The 18,241-nt window shown below is 29.9% G+C and overlaps 2 protein-coding genes across 2 annotated transcripts in view; both read left to right on the top strand.

Moving 5' to 3' along the window:
* The first annotated feature begins 8,490 nt into the window (after nucleotides 1–8,490).
* On the top strand, nucleotides 8,491–9,817 carry LOC119680999. The gene is made up of 2 exons (XM_038094054.1): nucleotides 8,491–8,913; nucleotides 9,023–9,817. The coding sequence occupies exons 1-2, from the start codon at nucleotides 8,562–8,564 to the stop codon at nucleotides 9,565–9,567; spliced, it is 897 nt and encodes a 298-aa protein (XP_037949982.1). The 5' UTR covers nucleotides 8,491–8,561; the 3' UTR covers nucleotides 9,568–9,817.
* Nucleotides 9,818–11,573: 1,756 nt separating this feature from the next.
* LOC119684885 overlaps nucleotides 11,574–18,241 on the top strand; it is a 142,784-nt gene continuing 136,116 nt past the window's right edge. The window contains exon 1 of the mRNA XM_038099018.1: nucleotides 11,574–12,960. Coding sequence (XP_037954946.1) covers nucleotides 12,360–12,960 — 601 coding nt within the window. The 5' untranslated portion in view covers nucleotides 11,574–12,359. The remainder of the gene's footprint in view (nucleotides 12,961–18,241) is intronic.

The following is an 18,241-nucleotide window of genomic DNA, read 5'->3' as shown; positions in this document are numbered from 1 at the left end:
ATGACAAATACATATTGATATTGTATTATATTCTTAAATAAAATTTCATTTAATTTGATAAAAGACTTTAAGTCTTCTAATTATACAAATGCAGTCAAACACTATATTAGGTGTCAGTTTATCAAGCCACTGACAATGACTTCAATAGACAATTACAACAAAATTTTTTAAAACATCAGGTATTGATAACTCCAGTAGCAATAGTTACAATACATCGAATGCATATACTTCCCTTTCCAGAAAATTAAATTTTCCTGAAAACCTGCGCCAGTAAATCGTAAGGCCTAAGTGAAAATTTGACATAATTCTTTCATTTTTTGTAAAAAGTTTTAGTTAAAATAAAAAATAATTAAAAACATAGTAAATGCATTTCTAAGCACGGCGCACCAAAATTAAAAAGAGGCGTGTGCAGATGCAACCATAAACGGTGAAGTGTGAAAGACGAGTTCATTCCACTGTGAGAATCCTCAAGAGTAGACGACGTTGTGACATAAGTTCAGTTGAATTCATTTTTTAAAAAAAAAAGTATCTTTTTGTTGAACTCTTTCACTTCATGTGTTAAAAATGAGCATTCACCTGAGTTGAGTAACACATTTGGTGACTTAATGACTTGGATTTTAGTACCACGTCGCTGAAATGAGTGCATCTGTCTAATGCGCGACAGGAATCATCACATTTGGCATCGGTTTTGCTATGAATAACAAGAATAAAAATGAGTTCATAATTTTTAGAATTTTAAATTAAAAATATTTAAGTACAATTATTTAAATTATATAAAAATATCTTCAATATTAGGAATTTTCACTTCTATTAATTTGGATTGTAGAGTAACATCCTAAACAGTTTCCTTAAAAATCTAAAGCTATTTTCAATTAACCGTTAACCGTTTATTAAAAATTAAATCAAATTTTTTATTTTTAGACTATTTTAAGTAAATTATGTTCTATATTAAACTGATTTTACTAAATCATCACATTTTTGTAGCTGAAATTGACTAAAAATTTAAATAAAAAATAATTTGGATTGTGCAAAAATCTTTTATAATATCGCTAAATACCTGAGAGATGAGTACTTTTTTTATTTATTAATTTTTATTAAAAAAACATTAAATCACCTATAATAAACTATGAATTCAGCTGAACAATTTTAGCTAATATATTCTTACCAAAAACACATGCTCTCAAGACGTTGATCATTTATTTATCGCCTACTTTAGTTTAAAAATATTCAGTCTTAATAGTAGAATATATTGGACTGCTACTATCATCTCTATGGGATGGAAGTCACAAGGATATTCGTTATAAGCTTATACATATAACAAATACCATAACCATATCTCCAATGATTATCATAGGAAAAAGCATAACTATATGGATTATTTGTGTAAAACTTATTCGAAATTATTAAATTACACAAAAAATAATCTTTGAAACAAAATTTATGTGTTCGCATTATAATCAGACCCCATAGGCTACTCTAACTATGCCAACGCCTTGCTTAATTCCAGACTTATAAATTTGATAAATCTGATAAATTTTTATTATTATATTCTATAAAAATTCTCTAAAAATTTGCTCTATTTTATTCACATATTTATTGATTATATCCTGACTTACCCAGTTACTTTATATTAATCAATCCCTTGAAAAAAAGGGTGACATTAAAATATATATAAACCACACGCTTAAAAAGGAAACTTAATGCTCTTTGTAACTCCTAATTAACCGACATTTCATACTTTTGTATTCAATTTCTTTTCGAAAGCATAACCGACAAATGTAACGACGAACCGCAACTGTAACCGGAAGTTAGCCTCAAATAGACAACACGGAAGTGAACGCACAAAATTGATGTCAGCAAGCGGAAAATGTAGTAATTATTTGGTTAGTTGATGGTTAAACTAAAATAGCAACATAACAATGTCACAACAAAGGTTTCAAGGACTCAAATGTCCTGTTTCGTATTGCTGATATTGTATGGTCCGTGGTGTATGGGTGTGTGTGTGCGACTATAAACTTTATAATTTATAAAAAAAAGAATAACATTAAATTGTTTTGCATATCCTTTTGAAATAAATTTTTGAATTTTTTTTTTGATTTTTCCTTTTTATCAATGCAGACATCAGTAGCGGAAGTTGAATACAAAAAGTATGCAAATCCTTCAGGATGTTTCAACAAAAAGAGAAAAGAAAAGTCAGAGTAAAATAAGTTTATTTTAATCTTCCTTTAGTTGTTTTTTAAAAATTAATTGTAAGGTTGCTAATCTTTGATGCTTATTTCTAAATATTATATTAAGGATACTAGGGAACTGAGATTATACTCTTTCCTCTGTGCAAGAACTATATAACACAAAATTTGCATTAACTATATTTTTGCAGCCCATTATTAATATATATTGTGAATGGAATTAAAGTTAAGTTAAAATTCTGGCAGGAAGGAAGTTTCCCTGACTTGAAATTTAACTTCCTTATTGAAAATGTTAAACATATTAAAATTGCTATTGGGTACCATGCAGACTACTTGTATACAAGTAAGTTTACCTTTTCTTCTCAATAGAGAAGAATAAGTGTACATTTATGGAATATATGTAGACTAATCAAATCCATAGTTTCCAACACAAAAGCCAACTTAATTAAACTTTCAGTTGTGTGAGTGTTGCAAGTCAACAGTTTTCTGCCTTTGGTTATTAATTTAAACAAATATTTTTGATTTATTCTTCTGACCAATAGTACGACGTATAGCAACTCTGCATGCTCTGTGGAATTTCCTTTGCTTTGCATAAAATTAATTACTTTATCAAAATCAGATTTGTGCATTCAATAAAATTTGAAATTTGAAATTAAATTAGAATTAAAAATTCTCAACTGCTTTAGTTAAGTAAAAATCACAAAATCTTAATAATTTAATTTAAACAAATTTATACGGTCGTTTGCATAGAGAGAATTTTCATTTTAATTTCTGCACTAATGATTTGCAGGTTTAACCACACACAAATATCAACACACATACACACATACACATATCAGAAAGCATATTAAACTGAAGTGCATTTATATACGTTCATACATATGCAGTTAGTTATACACACCATACAGTGTTGTAAGTATAAAAATGAATGTCGTATGCAAAATTTTCGATTTGCATTCAAAATTAGTAAACGATGCTGTCGACCACAGTTGTACTCTCAGCCATACTTAAATATACACAAGCACATACAAGCACGTGCATGCTCGTACATGTTCGTACAATGAATATGCACATAGATACAAATATACTTTTATCCCATACAGAGCATTCAATCAACGGCATTTTGCAAAATTCGCCATTTTAAGGAACACACATTTCATATCACTCAACATAACCGCAATCATTAGTGGTGCAATCGTTTGATGCTAGCTGTTCGAATTTGTAGGTGCATTAGATACTGGCAACATGGTTTGGTCTGGTTTGGTCTATTCAACTCAGAGTTGCTGGCGCATTACTCGTTCTTAGGGTAATGTGAATTCTTTGCTTTAATTGAGATGATTGCATGAGATGATGGTAGGATTGCTCAGTACGAGTATTGGGGTTAAATGTTTTTCTATGGATCAGAAGGAATGAGGTGATGATGTGGTTTTCGAAGTTGGTACAGATGTGATAATATACTTTCTATTACACAAAATTGTTATTAAAACATGCGATGTGTTTTTAACTTACTTAGAACTGAAACTGAATATTTCGTACATCAGTGACGTTTGTAACATAAATTAGAGGTTTTGATAAAAAAGTTATAGTTAATGCATGCGGAGGTAAAATGTTATGTTACTAGCGTATGTATGTAGTAGTATATTCTAAACTATATTGAAATGGTAAGAAAAATATTTGTCTTGGATGTGTCGAAAGATAGTTATTTAACAGTTTTGTATTGTTTACTTACGAAACATTTTGAGTTTTATACTTAAAATTATTTTGGATATAAGCACTGTTGTGGACATAAACATAAATTTGGACATGCATATAAGAAAAACATTTATCTTGGATTAATCGAAAGAATAATCCTTACTGTTAACTTGAAAAATATTTTCAGTTTCATACTGAAATTGGTTTTGAAGAAAATCATAGTTTTGGACGTCGGCATAATTTTGGACATAAGCGTAGTCTTGGACCAAATTTCAGTTTTGGACATAAGTACAGTTTTGGATATAAACACTGTTGTGAACAGGAACATAGATTTGAAGAAAAATGGTTATATATCAGCTTTTTATTGTTTACTTGTAAAATATTTTAATTTTTATACTTAAATTAGTTTTGCACACAAGCACACTTTTAGACATAAGCACAGTTTTGGACAAAACAGTTGTTTTGGATGTAGTCAAAGGCATTTTTCAAGAAAATATCCGAAGCGTTTCCCGCTTCAGACGAAATTTTGAATTACGCCCAAAGCGGGAAACGCAAACATAAATGCAAGGACAGCTGACAAGATTATGGTATCCGTGTTTTTGGGATGCATCTGGAATTTTTTCGTGAACTATCTTGAAAAATGTCTTTGGCCAAACTGTACTTCAAAATTTCGTCCGAAGCGGGACCCTGTTATTTTGGATTGGCGGAAATATAGGAAAATTGGAATTGTTAAGTAATAATGGTGGAAATGTAAATAAAACATCTATAAGAGATAAATAGGTATAAGACGGGGTAAAGATTAAGTAACACCGGAGATCACCACATGGAGTCCTTTTGTTGGAAAGAGTGAGATTAGTATCGCATCAAGAGCACATACAAAAGTAGTATTGTTCACTATGAATGTATTTAAACAGTTAAAAAAGTATGCAACTGACAACTGCAATGTGATTGTCTGCATAATATGCCTCAATTGTTGTGACACAGAGAGCGTAAAAAACACGGTCACGAAAAATATGAGCTTTACTATTACACGCTTTGGTAAATTAGTGCTTTAATAACCAATGTATTCTAATTTTCCTGATCTTCTGTTATAGCTCACCAATAATGCATACCTATTTGTTAATCATTGTTCCCTCTTTCACTCGATGTGCCATGTTTTTGAATTAATGCTGTATTACTGCTTCTGTTCATATTTGATTGGTTTGTATTCCTAGGACTCTATTCTAACCATCTCAAGCTTAACGATTTATTTTACCCGTTCTGTCATTTTATTATGCGATCAAAATCGTGATTGTTTCGTATTTGGTATGTTTCATTCTTCAGCAGTATTGTGTCATATATTTTCCGATCAAGATTTATTTACGTTATTTATTCAGTAACTCGATTCAAACAGCTGGATGTTTTGATTTACCCAATTTATTTTAAATAAACAGATTTCTTTATAGTGTGTTGTGCATAACAATTCTTTGTTTTTTTTTCAACTTTTAAAAATTGATTTCATCTAATGGGAACGAAGTCGTAAATGGAGACAATTTAAAAAGAAATAAAATAAATAATAACACTAAAACACTACTAATCCATGCAAAATACCCAAAGGAAATTTTTATTATTTGGTTCTCCGAATTTGATTTGTTGAAAATCACACAAGATGCATTTTAAGCATGTTGCACAGTCCTTAGTCCTTGTTCCATACATACCGTCTGCTCCATATGTATCGGCTGCTCCATACATACCGATTGCTGCATACTAAAGTACACAGAATTAGACTAGACCACATCCACACGAACAGGAAGAATAATGAAGAGCCATGTAAAGAAAGAACCTCAAATGAAACATTTACGATGCATTGGATTTTTGAAGGCAAATGGCAACTTTATTAAGAATTCACTTCTTGGCATTTGAATCAATTTTTGCTCTTTGGGTTTGCGACTGAAGTTATTTCAGTAATGAAATTGAGCAATGAATGAAAAATTGCATATTCGAAAAAAGATTTTCAGATGTTTTATTCATGGAAATTCGAGCAAATTGAATTAAGTTGCAACAGTCCGAGAGCTTGAAGTGGCATTTCGTTGAAGGCAGAGAGAATCATGCGTACCACATCGAAAAAGAGACGTTAACAGAACAGTGGGAAATTTTAACAGAAAACAATGTAAATGTTATGATAATGTTAATGTCTTCTTTTCTTATGTTAAAATCGAGAAGCCTAATTTGTTTTGTGTTATATAGTAAAAGGAATGTAAAAATATTTATTTTCTTATTTTTATATGCCCTGTAAGTCAAATTAGAGTTAACTTGGACTTGCCCCTTACTGCGTTAATACAATGCTTACATTCTTGCTCTATTTCAAATGAAATGCGGACTACTGATATAGCTTCAACAGCTGATTGTCAGTAAGAATATAGACTTCCTCTTTGTGAAACTCTTTCCTCAACAGTAGGGTGACGAAGATTTCTAGCTAAAATCGGAATCGAATCGGAGAGATGGTAGGATTTACTAATCTCTAATTCTGGCTCTGATGTCTTTATTCATCTTAGAGTACTCTGTGTAGATAGCTATTCTATTTTAACTTTCCCTCGTTATTTTCACATCTTCAGTAATAATTAAATTGGACTAATCTATTACACCATCACCTAAAGTGTAAATAAAAATTGATGTATAATTAAATAAACACTCTACATACTTCGTATTTCTAATAGAATAAAAAATGTATGAGATTGAACATGTGTCTATAATTGTATGAATGTAATTTCAATTATAAATACAAAGGGTTGAGATACTATAAAGTGAATATACAATATTGCATAATGTTATTGTATCTATACAGAACCCCCTTTCCTCCATTGGACTCTTCATTGAAATTTAAGTGGGCATAATTACAGTTAAGTACTAAAAACAATGCCGCCTTTATTAAATGGACAAATACGCTAATCGTTCTGCAGCTAAGTGTGTGCATGTTCAGATATGCAGATAGGCGTACCGGCGGACGGCCAGACAGACAGACAGACAGACATGTGTTTGCTGTGATATATATATACATAATTGAACGGATATCTATGCACTTCTGTCTCATGGCACAGATAAATGAGTGCATTGCAGTGAGCTAAGCAAATTGCTGCTAGTAATGATAACAACGAGTGTCATTGTTTCCATAAGACAATTACCGGCACCGGCAATTCAAAATTATTGGGCTTAAGCAAATTGAATGTATCGTCAGGTCACCTTTTTGGCGTGATTACAATGTTTTATTCATTTATTCAATTTGAATCTTCAAATATTGATGACAATATCAACTGATTACAGTGTCAATTAATTGAATTGCATATAATGATTGAGAACATGAATTATAGATGGTGGAGTACAAGATAGCTAATATTGGATCATCAGATATATCATTAAGTTGATTGTTTTGCTTAAAGTAACTTCTTTTTTTTAAAATATTTTAAAGTTACTTGTAAAATATGTTTGTAAATGATTTGTTTGTAATTATGGAAAATTTAATCTGTCAAGTTATTAATTATGTATGCTAAACTAGTAGGAAAGTTTCGATAATACTATAGTTATTATCCATAGACTGACATTTTTTCTAGTACTGTTGGATATTCCAAACTGTGCACCTTATCTTCCTAAAACTGATAGATGAACTACATTATATTAAATAACATATAAGAAAATATAACCCTAAATAAAGGAATTAGTTTTGAATTTTAGTTTTGGTAACTGTTACCTCTTATATCTGTTTGCGATTTGGCTCAAATAAATATTATTTACGAGAAATATATATCTTAAGTTAGAAATCAGGCTTGATTATGATTTTGTTAGTTTTTTTGGTGCGCCTTATTTCTGAATTCAATTGACTGAATTCGGAGGCAAATAAGATGTATTTAAGAGATATATAAACCTTATATAAAAAGTCAGTGGCAGGCCCAGTATTCTCGCTAGTTTTAGGGTGGGGATTTCTGCAACTGGTTACCACACCTAACATCAAACAAAAAAAAAGAAATATAGTGCCATGAACTCTATTACCACTTTTACAGATTGTTCAATATCCCCTCAAAAAACATTTTGTCCTGTAAGTCGGTTTAAGTCTTTCTCTCTCTAACTACCTCACATACCTCACATCACATCGTCATATTTCCATGCACAATCGATTATTCTTGTCATTTGCATCAAAGATTTTCTGTCATATGTTATCACACTTTTTGGACCTTGCTTCAATACATCTATTAAAATAGTGCTGTCAGAATATTTGTGGTCGAACCTTTGATGCCTTTCAACACTGTCTAGTACTTTTAAGATTAGTTGACCTTACATGGTTAAAATTTAGATAAAAAATTTTAGTTAAGTACATACTATATAGGTATCAAGTTTATTTATTAACGGCTGTGTGCTATAGAATAATACTTTTACAAAACCGAGATTAACTGAACTCAATGGGTATGTATAGTGGGGCTTTTGAATTTAAGGATTGAGTTGAACTTAGTCATTTTAAATTTACATTTATTAACCTAAGTAACCAAATACAATTTCAAAATTTTAAATTACCTACGAATCATGTGAACATATAAATTGTATTTATTTAAAGAATGTTTACTAATTTTCTCTTCGAAAATTATTTATTTTTGACAATCACGTTTTTTAAATTTTTTATTTTGTGTCAAATTTTTGAGTATCAAAATTTTCAAAATGATTCGTTTGGTGAAATCAATGAAGTATACACTTATCAACTCCCTATATAGTGCAAAGCGCCAGACTGAGAAATATCCTGCAGTTGGTAACAGAATTTACACATTTGAGGCCCTTAATCCAGTACTGCAAAGAAGTGAAGCGCAACCGATTACTGGTGGACTATTTGCTCGTTACCTGTGGACAAGGCAATCTGATAGTTTTGCGCTTCAGTTGGACGATCAGAAATTTAGACGATTTTGTAAGCTTATGCCATCTATGGACGAAAAAATAAATGAGTGTGGCAAATTTAAGAGGTTAAATTCCATGCTGGAATTATCTGCAGAAGACAACACAGTAGTTTGGTTTCCTGGTAATATAACTTTATAGATATAATATGGAAATTAATTAAAAAAATTTTACTTGTGGACTAGAAAAATCAGTTTTTGGTTAGTGTTTTCAATATTTTGTTTTACTTTCAGAAAAATACAAAGCATATCCTAGGGTATTTAAACCACAATTACTTGACAATAAGAAAACTGATTGGCATGAGAATATTTACCAATTTTTATGCGGATCTAATGTGGAGAGTACTGATGCTATGATAAAGATACTTCCAACAACTCTGAGGTGTGATAATTTAGCTGAAATGAGTGAGAGAAACATTATTTCGGCCTTTGGAAATCAACTCCAATGCATACTGAGGGAGCCATCCAATAATTTCACAATTCTCCTTTGCAAATCTATCGAAAAATATAATAAAAAATTATCTCCCCTATATATTGCTTTTGATAATGCAGATGGAGGGGGAGTTAACAACAAATTCGTGGAACATATTCGAGCTTTGATTGTTCCGCATAATAACGAAAGTTTACGAATTTTACTTCCAGTCGAATTGTCTGAAGAGGACCTTTTTAAAATACTAAAAATTTACACCAACGTTTGTTCTAGAGAAAATGGCTTTATTAACTCCCAGATAATTTTTGGATGCTTTGTATTTAAGCCTGGTCTGGTGTTGGGGCATTGATCCATATTTAACTAGAACAAAAATTTCTTAGGCAAAAACAGTTCAGGAAAAATGGTTGGGTATAAATTTACGTCTTCTTAAAAACAAAATTAATACAAAACATATTAGCATTTAAAGAATATTAAGAAAACTACTGATTACTCGTATTCACCTATTTGGAAAAATTTTACAAATGAATTTGAATTGGGGACTAGAGAATAATTTTACTTGACTTATTAAATTACCTTATAATGAAATGTTATGTTGATGACAAATATACAATTTCAGAGAACGAATATATAAAAATGATTACTTCGAATGAGTTAAAAAATATATTTTACATGTTACTATAAAAGTCAAAATAATGTATTTAAACTGGTATTATTTATATATATTAATGTGTGTCCATCAAAACCAGCAGTTTAAGAAAATAAAAAAATTAGTATCTCAATTTGAAAATTTGTTTTATATTATAAAATATATTATATAACTACATATTATAATATCTCTTATATCTCTAAATAAATATTTACATAAATAATTTCTAAATAACTGTGTATGTTCTTTTAAAAGTAAAGATTGGAGAACAGAAATGGTACTTTAGTCTAAGCCTAACAGTTGGCTGTGTATGTTACATGATAGCAGCAGAGAGATCCTAGTTTTTATATCAGAACAATAACATTCCATTTCGGAAAAACCCACTTTAATTATACGTTTAGGTTGCTAAAGTACAGCTTCTTATGACTGCTTTTAATACTCATATATGCCATATAAGTTCTTATTCTTTACATTTGCTGCGCAGAAGTAATTATTAACGATAAACAGTGGCGCTTTTAGATCTTCAGGAAGTTTACTAGGAACAATATGAGATGCGGAAGGGGGTAGAGGGGTTGTTTCCTCTAAATAAGTATTATGTACCTGTATTCACGCAAGATTTCTTAAAATTGGCATTAAATGCAATGTTTTAGATTTATATACCTAAGAGCTTTACAGAATACGGCTAATCTTTGCAGATTCTTATACCGAACTAAATCGTATAATTGTTTAGAGAAAGTATTAATTCTATTTTCAATTTTGTAAAAGTCTTACTATTTAATAAAAACTTTCATTTACATACATATGTATGCTAATTGTGAGCTATAGTTGTTAATTTGTGTTTTTTAATTTTAAATTTTTTATAAATTAACCTACTCATAGTCTTTTGTAAAACTCTATAGCAATGTTAATGTATATAAGACGCTGTATATAACGATTATGAAAAGAATTTGGGTTAAGGAAACTTGATCTGTAACAAATATACTAAGGTCTAGAGATTATCTAAACACATTCTCGTCTGAAAATTTTGTTGTAAATAGTAAAAGGTTCGAGGAAGATACAAATTAATCATTTATACAGGAGCGCAAGTTATATTCCATTCCCTTTCAGCTTTCAAAATTTAGTTATTTATTTTTATGTAGAATATTTTATACTAAAATCAATATGCAAAACAATATTATAAACTTATTATTGTAAATTAAATAATTTATTGCTCATGAGTTGTTATTTAAAAGATGTAACTGTACCTTGTTTGTGCAAGAAATAACGGCACCTTGTTTACACAAATTTTTAAACTGGCATTCAGTTGTCAAAAAATAGTCAATCGACCCGGGTTTTAATTTCGATACATAATTCGCACAGCATAATATGAGGTATTTGGACTTAAAGATATTCTTTGAAGATAATGCTCATTTTCATAGCGTGGAAGATATGTTAACCAAATAAAATTTTGGATCTAAGGTTATGGAATATTTCCCAAAACAGTCAACAGGCTGTTGCTTCACGGAGTGAAATGAAAATATTTCCCATTGAAAAATAAACATAAACAAATTCTCTAGTGATTTTGTGAAGAAAACCAAAACAAAATATTTATGAGAGAATGGCGAAGAGAAAGTGTGACACGCACCCCAAATTCGAATTTCGAATTCGAAAATAATACAATTTTCTTGGGTGGAAGTTTCGTTCAACGGCGCCGTGTGTCGTTTAGTATGAAACGAAACAGCAACGAGTTCGGACGGCAATTAACGGGAACGGTGAGTTTAAGAAACGTGCGCGCCAAAGGCGAAATTAGTCGAGTAAAGTGCGTGTTTTGAATGCGAAAATAAATAAGAAAAAAATTCTTGAATATATAAATTTTAATGTAAAGAAAATTAAAACATAAATATAAGAATTTGTCAAGAAGGGAAAAATAAAAAATAAATTTATGTATTAAAATTTTAATTTAAAGTCTAGTGCAGTCGGTGACATTTACGCGCGGGCCACCCGTGAAAAATAACAGCGTAAGTCTTCGCATTGAGAAAAAAAAAACTATACGAAAAAATAAAAATATTAAATCTAAAAAAAAAAAATTTGAAAATTAAAAAAATATTCTGTTGCGGAGGAAAGTGTAGGAAGGAAATTGTGCGAATTTCACGCAAAATAAAGCTAAACTGTGGCGATTTTTTCTTATTCGTAATTTGCAAGTTTCTTTCAACTGCCAAGAACAATAGCCGGAAAATTAATTTCAAGAAAATTTCTGCCTCTGACGAGTGTGTCGCTTTCAATTTCCTTAGATTGCCGGCAACGCTGAAAGATACTTAAACGAAACGTGAGGGTCAAGTACTCCTAAATACAAACAAAGTTAAACGAAACATATCCTAAAGTGTTTAAATTGTGTAATTGTTATTTCTTTTAAAATAAAATACAACAAAAAAAAATATAATACAATAAAATTAAATAAAAAATTATTAAAAACAATTTTACTCTTCTCTTCACTATAAGTTTGTGTGACGTTTAGTATGAAAGAGCCACCATACAAATACAAAATGTCGATTTCCGTTCATTTAACGTCATTGTTTCTTATTATTTATTTATTTAATTTGTGCCTGGCAGCACCATCACCTGAACCGGTATTGTTTACAAAATCCGGAAGTGGTTCCAATTACGGTTATGACACCTCTTTTGTTTCAAATCCCTCGATTTACAGTTACACAATTGCCAATCAAAATGCTCTTAATAAATCGCAACAACTACAAATACAACAACAGCAGCAACAACAACAACAACAACAGCAACGTATGAGAACCACTGCTGTTAATGATGTCAATTACCGTAATAGCAACATTGGCGGCACATTGTCACGTAATTTTTATTACACAAACAATTTGAATTCAAAAGATAATGCTGCCATAATGGCAACATCAGCTACGAGAACAGCAACAGCCACAGCGACAGCAACAGCAACAAATATCTTACCAACACAACCAGCGCCTAATAGCGGTTGTAATATGGATCGACTTGCTGTTTACAAGGTGGTTTTGCACACCTATTGGACAAGAGATTTATTTCCGAAACATTATCCAGATTGGAGGCCAACTGCACAATGGACTAAAACAATAGGTGAGTGTGAATTGAAATTTTTAATTGATTTGGAACCACCCAAGTTGCCGAATTTTGAATGTTCATTACAGTGCATATATTTTTCGATTTTATGGAAAAATTGTTTCGCTAACGCTATTCTCTCAAAATGGTAAAAAAGGTATTAGCAGATTATCTTCATTTTCCACTTAAAGTATCCTTGTAGTAGACTCGTTATTGGTATTAGTCAAATTTTATATTATTTAATTTCATATCTACATTATAAAAGAAGTAAGCGTAAAAGTGTGAAATCTTTTTTTTTATTTAATTTTTAGATTTAGGTACATGTTATTACAAAATTAATCACATTTAGATTTCAAAATTCTAAATTTGGTGCGCTAGTGTAGCAGAACATTAAATATAATTCATATAGGTTGAGGTATAAATAAATCTATAAGTCATAAAAAATTGAAAATGAAAGTAGCGGAAATAACAGCCGAACGCAAAATTGAAATACTAGAATTGACTGAATCAAAGAGACATTTTATTGAACTATTAGCATTTGGGAAGAACAGTCTAAAAGTCACTTTCAGAGAGCTACCAGATATCGCATTAATAGAAAGATAACTAAAAAAAAGCACTGTTACCAAGTCGTGTGAACCAAAACAGAATATGAAAAACGACCATTCAGTTACACGTGAGTATGAATTTGTTAAACTTGGTTCAGTTTGCAGCGAGAGGTTAGTATATTTAGTCATTAGGAAACCGATAATCCATTGCTGTAAGTGGCTAAGAAGAATCCGTGCTTTGAAAATGTTTATGATTAGTCATAACGAAATGGCTGTTCTATTGCTATAAGTAGTTAATAATGATCCTTGGATACTGTGCATAAAAATAGAGGATTTCTGGTTTTTAAAGTGAGAAAAGTTCACACATTTACATGTTGGCCTGCATGATATCCAAATTCAAATGACAATAAATGTGATTGATACTTAATCGAATGGCTCGGAGAACTAATATATACAGTTATTTGTTTGTCAAATTTTAATTATTCCGATTTTTGAAGACAAAAATATTTTTAACGTTCATGTGGAAGGTACACTGATTGAAGTTCATTTTCGTGTGATAAGAGTTGTGATCGGACTACAGATATTTCTACTGTTGAACTAAAATCTACTTCTTTTCAAGAATATATACACTACCAAACCATCCATATCACATGTTATTGGACTAAAAAATAAATTCGAGTTTTTCAAAATACTTTGCTTTTAATAGTTTTTTTTTTGATATAGTATTCAATGGCAACAAAATCTATTTTGATTGTCAATGAGATACTTTTGCTTTAGTTTGTATTGGCGTTTATTGTGTGAGCGTTGAAAAAGTTAAAAGTTACTAAAATTCAGTTAAATCCCACTTTGTCAGATCATTTCCCCTTTGCCACGCCTCGCCACGCCCCCACACATCAACTATTTACATAGTGATCGTCAGCATAGGACAAACGAATCATCATGTGTCCATATCACTTGGACTGAGTTTCCTTTATTCTCCCTATTATGTGTGATTTACTTTTAAGAGAGAGAAATTCGAAATTCTTTCTATTGTAGGCAAAAACAAAAAACTTAATTATTTTGATGTAAACAAGATCCCGTAAGTCGAGTGACAAACAAATTTGTCAAAACAAATTTCTGAATAACTGCATAGAAAAAAAAATGAGTCCACAATATTTTTTTTCTTGAATTTATTTATACAGATAAACAAAAAAAAATTACAACAACTCTAACAAATTTTGCTAGTGGCAGAAAAAAATGAACACCTGATTCGAAATTTACAGAGTGTTTAATTAAAAAAATGGATTTTTAATAAGTATTAATAATATGTGGGATTATAATAAAATTTCATCCTTACAATGTAATCATGTTTTTCTATATTCTTCAAAGACAAAACTTGTGAAACAAAGTTGGTCCAAATTTACTAGTAAAGTCCTTACCAGCTTTCACATCTTGTATTTCAGATGGGGCAGCTCTGATAAAACACAACTATGTTGACTTATTAAATAAAATTATTGCAAATTATGCATCAATGAACTTACTTTATTAAATTAATTTTATAATTACAAATTAATGTTTAGTTGAAGGAGTTTCTTTCTACTACGTGTGCTACTTGCTGCTTTCTTCACAAAACGGTATGAAATCGCAGGGATTTTAATAATGTATTTTATAGTTTTGTTAAAAGGCTGAAGATAGCTCAGATCAAAGACCTATTACAGTATAACGATGAGTGAAAGACAGAATTTTTTTTTTTTGATACTTACATTATATTTACATATAATATACATTATATTTGCAATATAAATTAAATTAAGTTTAAGTTATTCATATGGGTTAACAATAGTGTTAGTTGACTTTGATGCCTAGTATTATTAACTGCTGTTCGTTGCGGTGTTGTGTTATTCCTTTATTAACTACTTTATTAAACAAATATAAACTTAATATTTTTATTTTTTATATGGAGTTCATTACTTCTATTATAACTTTGAGCTTTTTTACAATATACCATAGAACCATAGAAAAGACTTGGTTCTTCCCAATTGTTTGTGTAGTCATATTTGGTTTTAAGTATTTGATTTTCCATCTTATAGGGGCCTTAATATACGGAGTCCCAAGTTATTTTTTTCAATATAATACCGTTATTGTATATAAATTTGCGATTCTAACTTAACCCCAGGAAGAGATTAGAAAATTAATCTTGCAATCTCAATAGAAATTAATAATACTAAGATATCTTAAAACTTGGTTTCTGTAATCTATATCTTTCTAATCTAATTTTTTAAGTAATACTGTAAGTAATACGACACTCTGTAAGTTTACAAGTATCAACTTGGATGGAAGTCTAAAAATCAAAGTTTTTGGCATATTTTTTAGAAGCTATATAGTTTTAATTTCATAATCTATATAATAATGTAATAGTGATTTCTAAAAAAAATTATTAATTGTAGAAGCAATGAAATTAATCTAACTTTTACAAAGTATTTTATGCTGATTTGATCACTTGTATGTTAATATAAGATCTGTAAATAATTTGATAATAATATTTCATCATCATCATCCGTGACTATACAGTTTATGTAGGACCTAATCCTCTTTAAAAACAGTCTTCAATTCTTCTGTTTTTTTGTATTTCTTTTCCAAGTTCTTATGTTCATTTCTTCTAAGTCCTGCTGCATACTGTCTTTCCATCCTTTTCTTGGTCGACCTCTTCTTCTGCTGGTTCCTACTTCGTTCTCATAAATCTTAAGCGGTACTCTCAAATCCGGCATTCTTATCACATATCCAACCCATCTTAATCGCTCTTTCTTTATAAATTTGTTTATTGTTTCACCTTCAGCTAGCCGTTCTAGGTCGTGGCTGTATCTTATGCCAAAAATTGTTAAGTATATTTACTAGCTTTTATAAAAATTACTTTTTTAATATCAATAAAATGTAGCAGTGAAAAGATAACAATAAAATTAAACCTTGTCAATCATATCCTTAACAATCAACCAACAATGTGATATATTAGCAACATAACACAAACTTATTAAGGCACAGCTAAGTTACTACAATTTTTTCTTCTCTAATCCTTAAATGATATAAAATGTATAAAATCAAATGAAATTTCTTCAATGTTCAGACAATTCAAAGGAAAATATGATTTGTGTGCATTTTTTGCCACTGTTTGAAATTTAATTTCCTGCGATTATTCTTCCAAAGAAATACAAAACGTCAGATGATTCAACTTTAACGTTGATTTAATTTCTCATCTCCCGGCGCTGCTTTTGCAAGGAATTGCATTTTGTAATGTTCTGTAATATTCTGATGCTCCCTGCCTTCTGCTTTGTTTCATATTTTCACTGTTCCGTTGTTATGAGTTGCAACTCGTTGCGCTGAAATGTAGTAAAAACTGCAATGATTGCAGTTAAAGTGACTGTACTTTAGCATTGCAGTTCAAAATGTTGCTTAGCTACTTTTGGCACTACCCACTCAATAAAATTCCCCCTTTTAAATAGTTTTTTAGAAGCAAATATAAAAAAAAAAAATTCTCTGATTTTATTTATTTACTTATTCATTTATTTATCTCTTGATTTATTTGCTATTTTATTTTATTGTGAAAAGTTCTGACAACTACTGATCCCCACACAACGGAGTCTTCTTCATTTGTTTTTCTTTTAGCTTTCAGAATTATTTTCATAGAGATTTTCTAAGTTTTTGCCAGGAAGTTTTACAGATTTTTCAGATTTTTAGTTTTCATTTACTTTTCAAGTGCAATTTTGTTGTTGTGAAAAGGACACTTGAAAAATGTTTTGCTATTGTGAATTGCATTTAAAAATTTTAAACTTTACAATGCTATTTTACTTTTATTGGTAATACCATAGATATTTTTATATTATTGTTGTATTCTTTATATTCTTAATACTCTTGCTCCTGTTGGAAAGTTTCAGTTTTATTTTATTTTATTTTATTTTTTTGGTTTCGTCGAAAACTTGGCTCATTTCCATTTTTATAAAACTTACTGTGCAATGAAGTGTACTTGACGACTGAAAAAGAGAAATAAATAAATAAAAACTTCTTCTACTTGTACTCTTCCACTTTTACTATTATTTTTATTTTTATATTTATTTTTATTTAATTTTTGATGAAAGTTTCAATCTTAGATTTCCTTTTTCTTGTCTCTAACGTTTTTATCCCTTAAATCAATGTAACCTACGCTTTAGCATGGAAAGTCTCTGACTTAACTTGCTGTGCTTCCATAAATAATTTATTTTCTTATTTATTCTTTTTTATTTTTAAAAATATTTTATATATGGTTTTATTTTGGTTTTTCACCATAGTTCTGACTTTTTGTGTAAGTATTAAAAGCTTAAAAGTGCAGTCATATCAAGCGTTGTACAGGAGTTCCCAGAGTATAGCGAAAATTTCGCTTCGAGGTTTTATATTTTTCAAGCGCTGGATTACAATCGGAAAAACGCTTTGTGAATTTTTAATAGAATTTTAAAGATTGTATTGGCTTAACGTTTTTCTTTTTTAAAGCATTAATGTCCTTAAAGTTTCAGATATCATACCATTTTAAATTAAAAACTTAAAAAAAGAAATTTAAAATACAAATGAAGTTATTTGAAATATTGGTTGGTAGTTTTAATCGCTACTAGTTCGCTTGGTGAAGTCCAAACTCGATTGCTAGTATATTTGCTACAGATGAGAGTGTCTTAACTATTATACAGCACAGCTTCTTCTTTATTAGGAACATATACGAGTATAAAATTTCCTCAGATTAAATTAGAAAATAA

The sequence above is a fragment of the Teleopsis dalmanni genome, chromosome 2 (genome assembly GCF_002237135.1).
Source record: "Teleopsis dalmanni isolate 2A chromosome 2, ASM223713v2, whole genome shotgun sequence".
Classification (NCBI taxonomy): Eukaryota; Metazoa; Arthropoda; class Insecta; order Diptera; family Diopsidae; genus Teleopsis; species Teleopsis dalmanni.
Note: the sequence above shows the minus strand (reverse complement) of the source record. Positions and strands in the feature narration are given on the sequence as shown.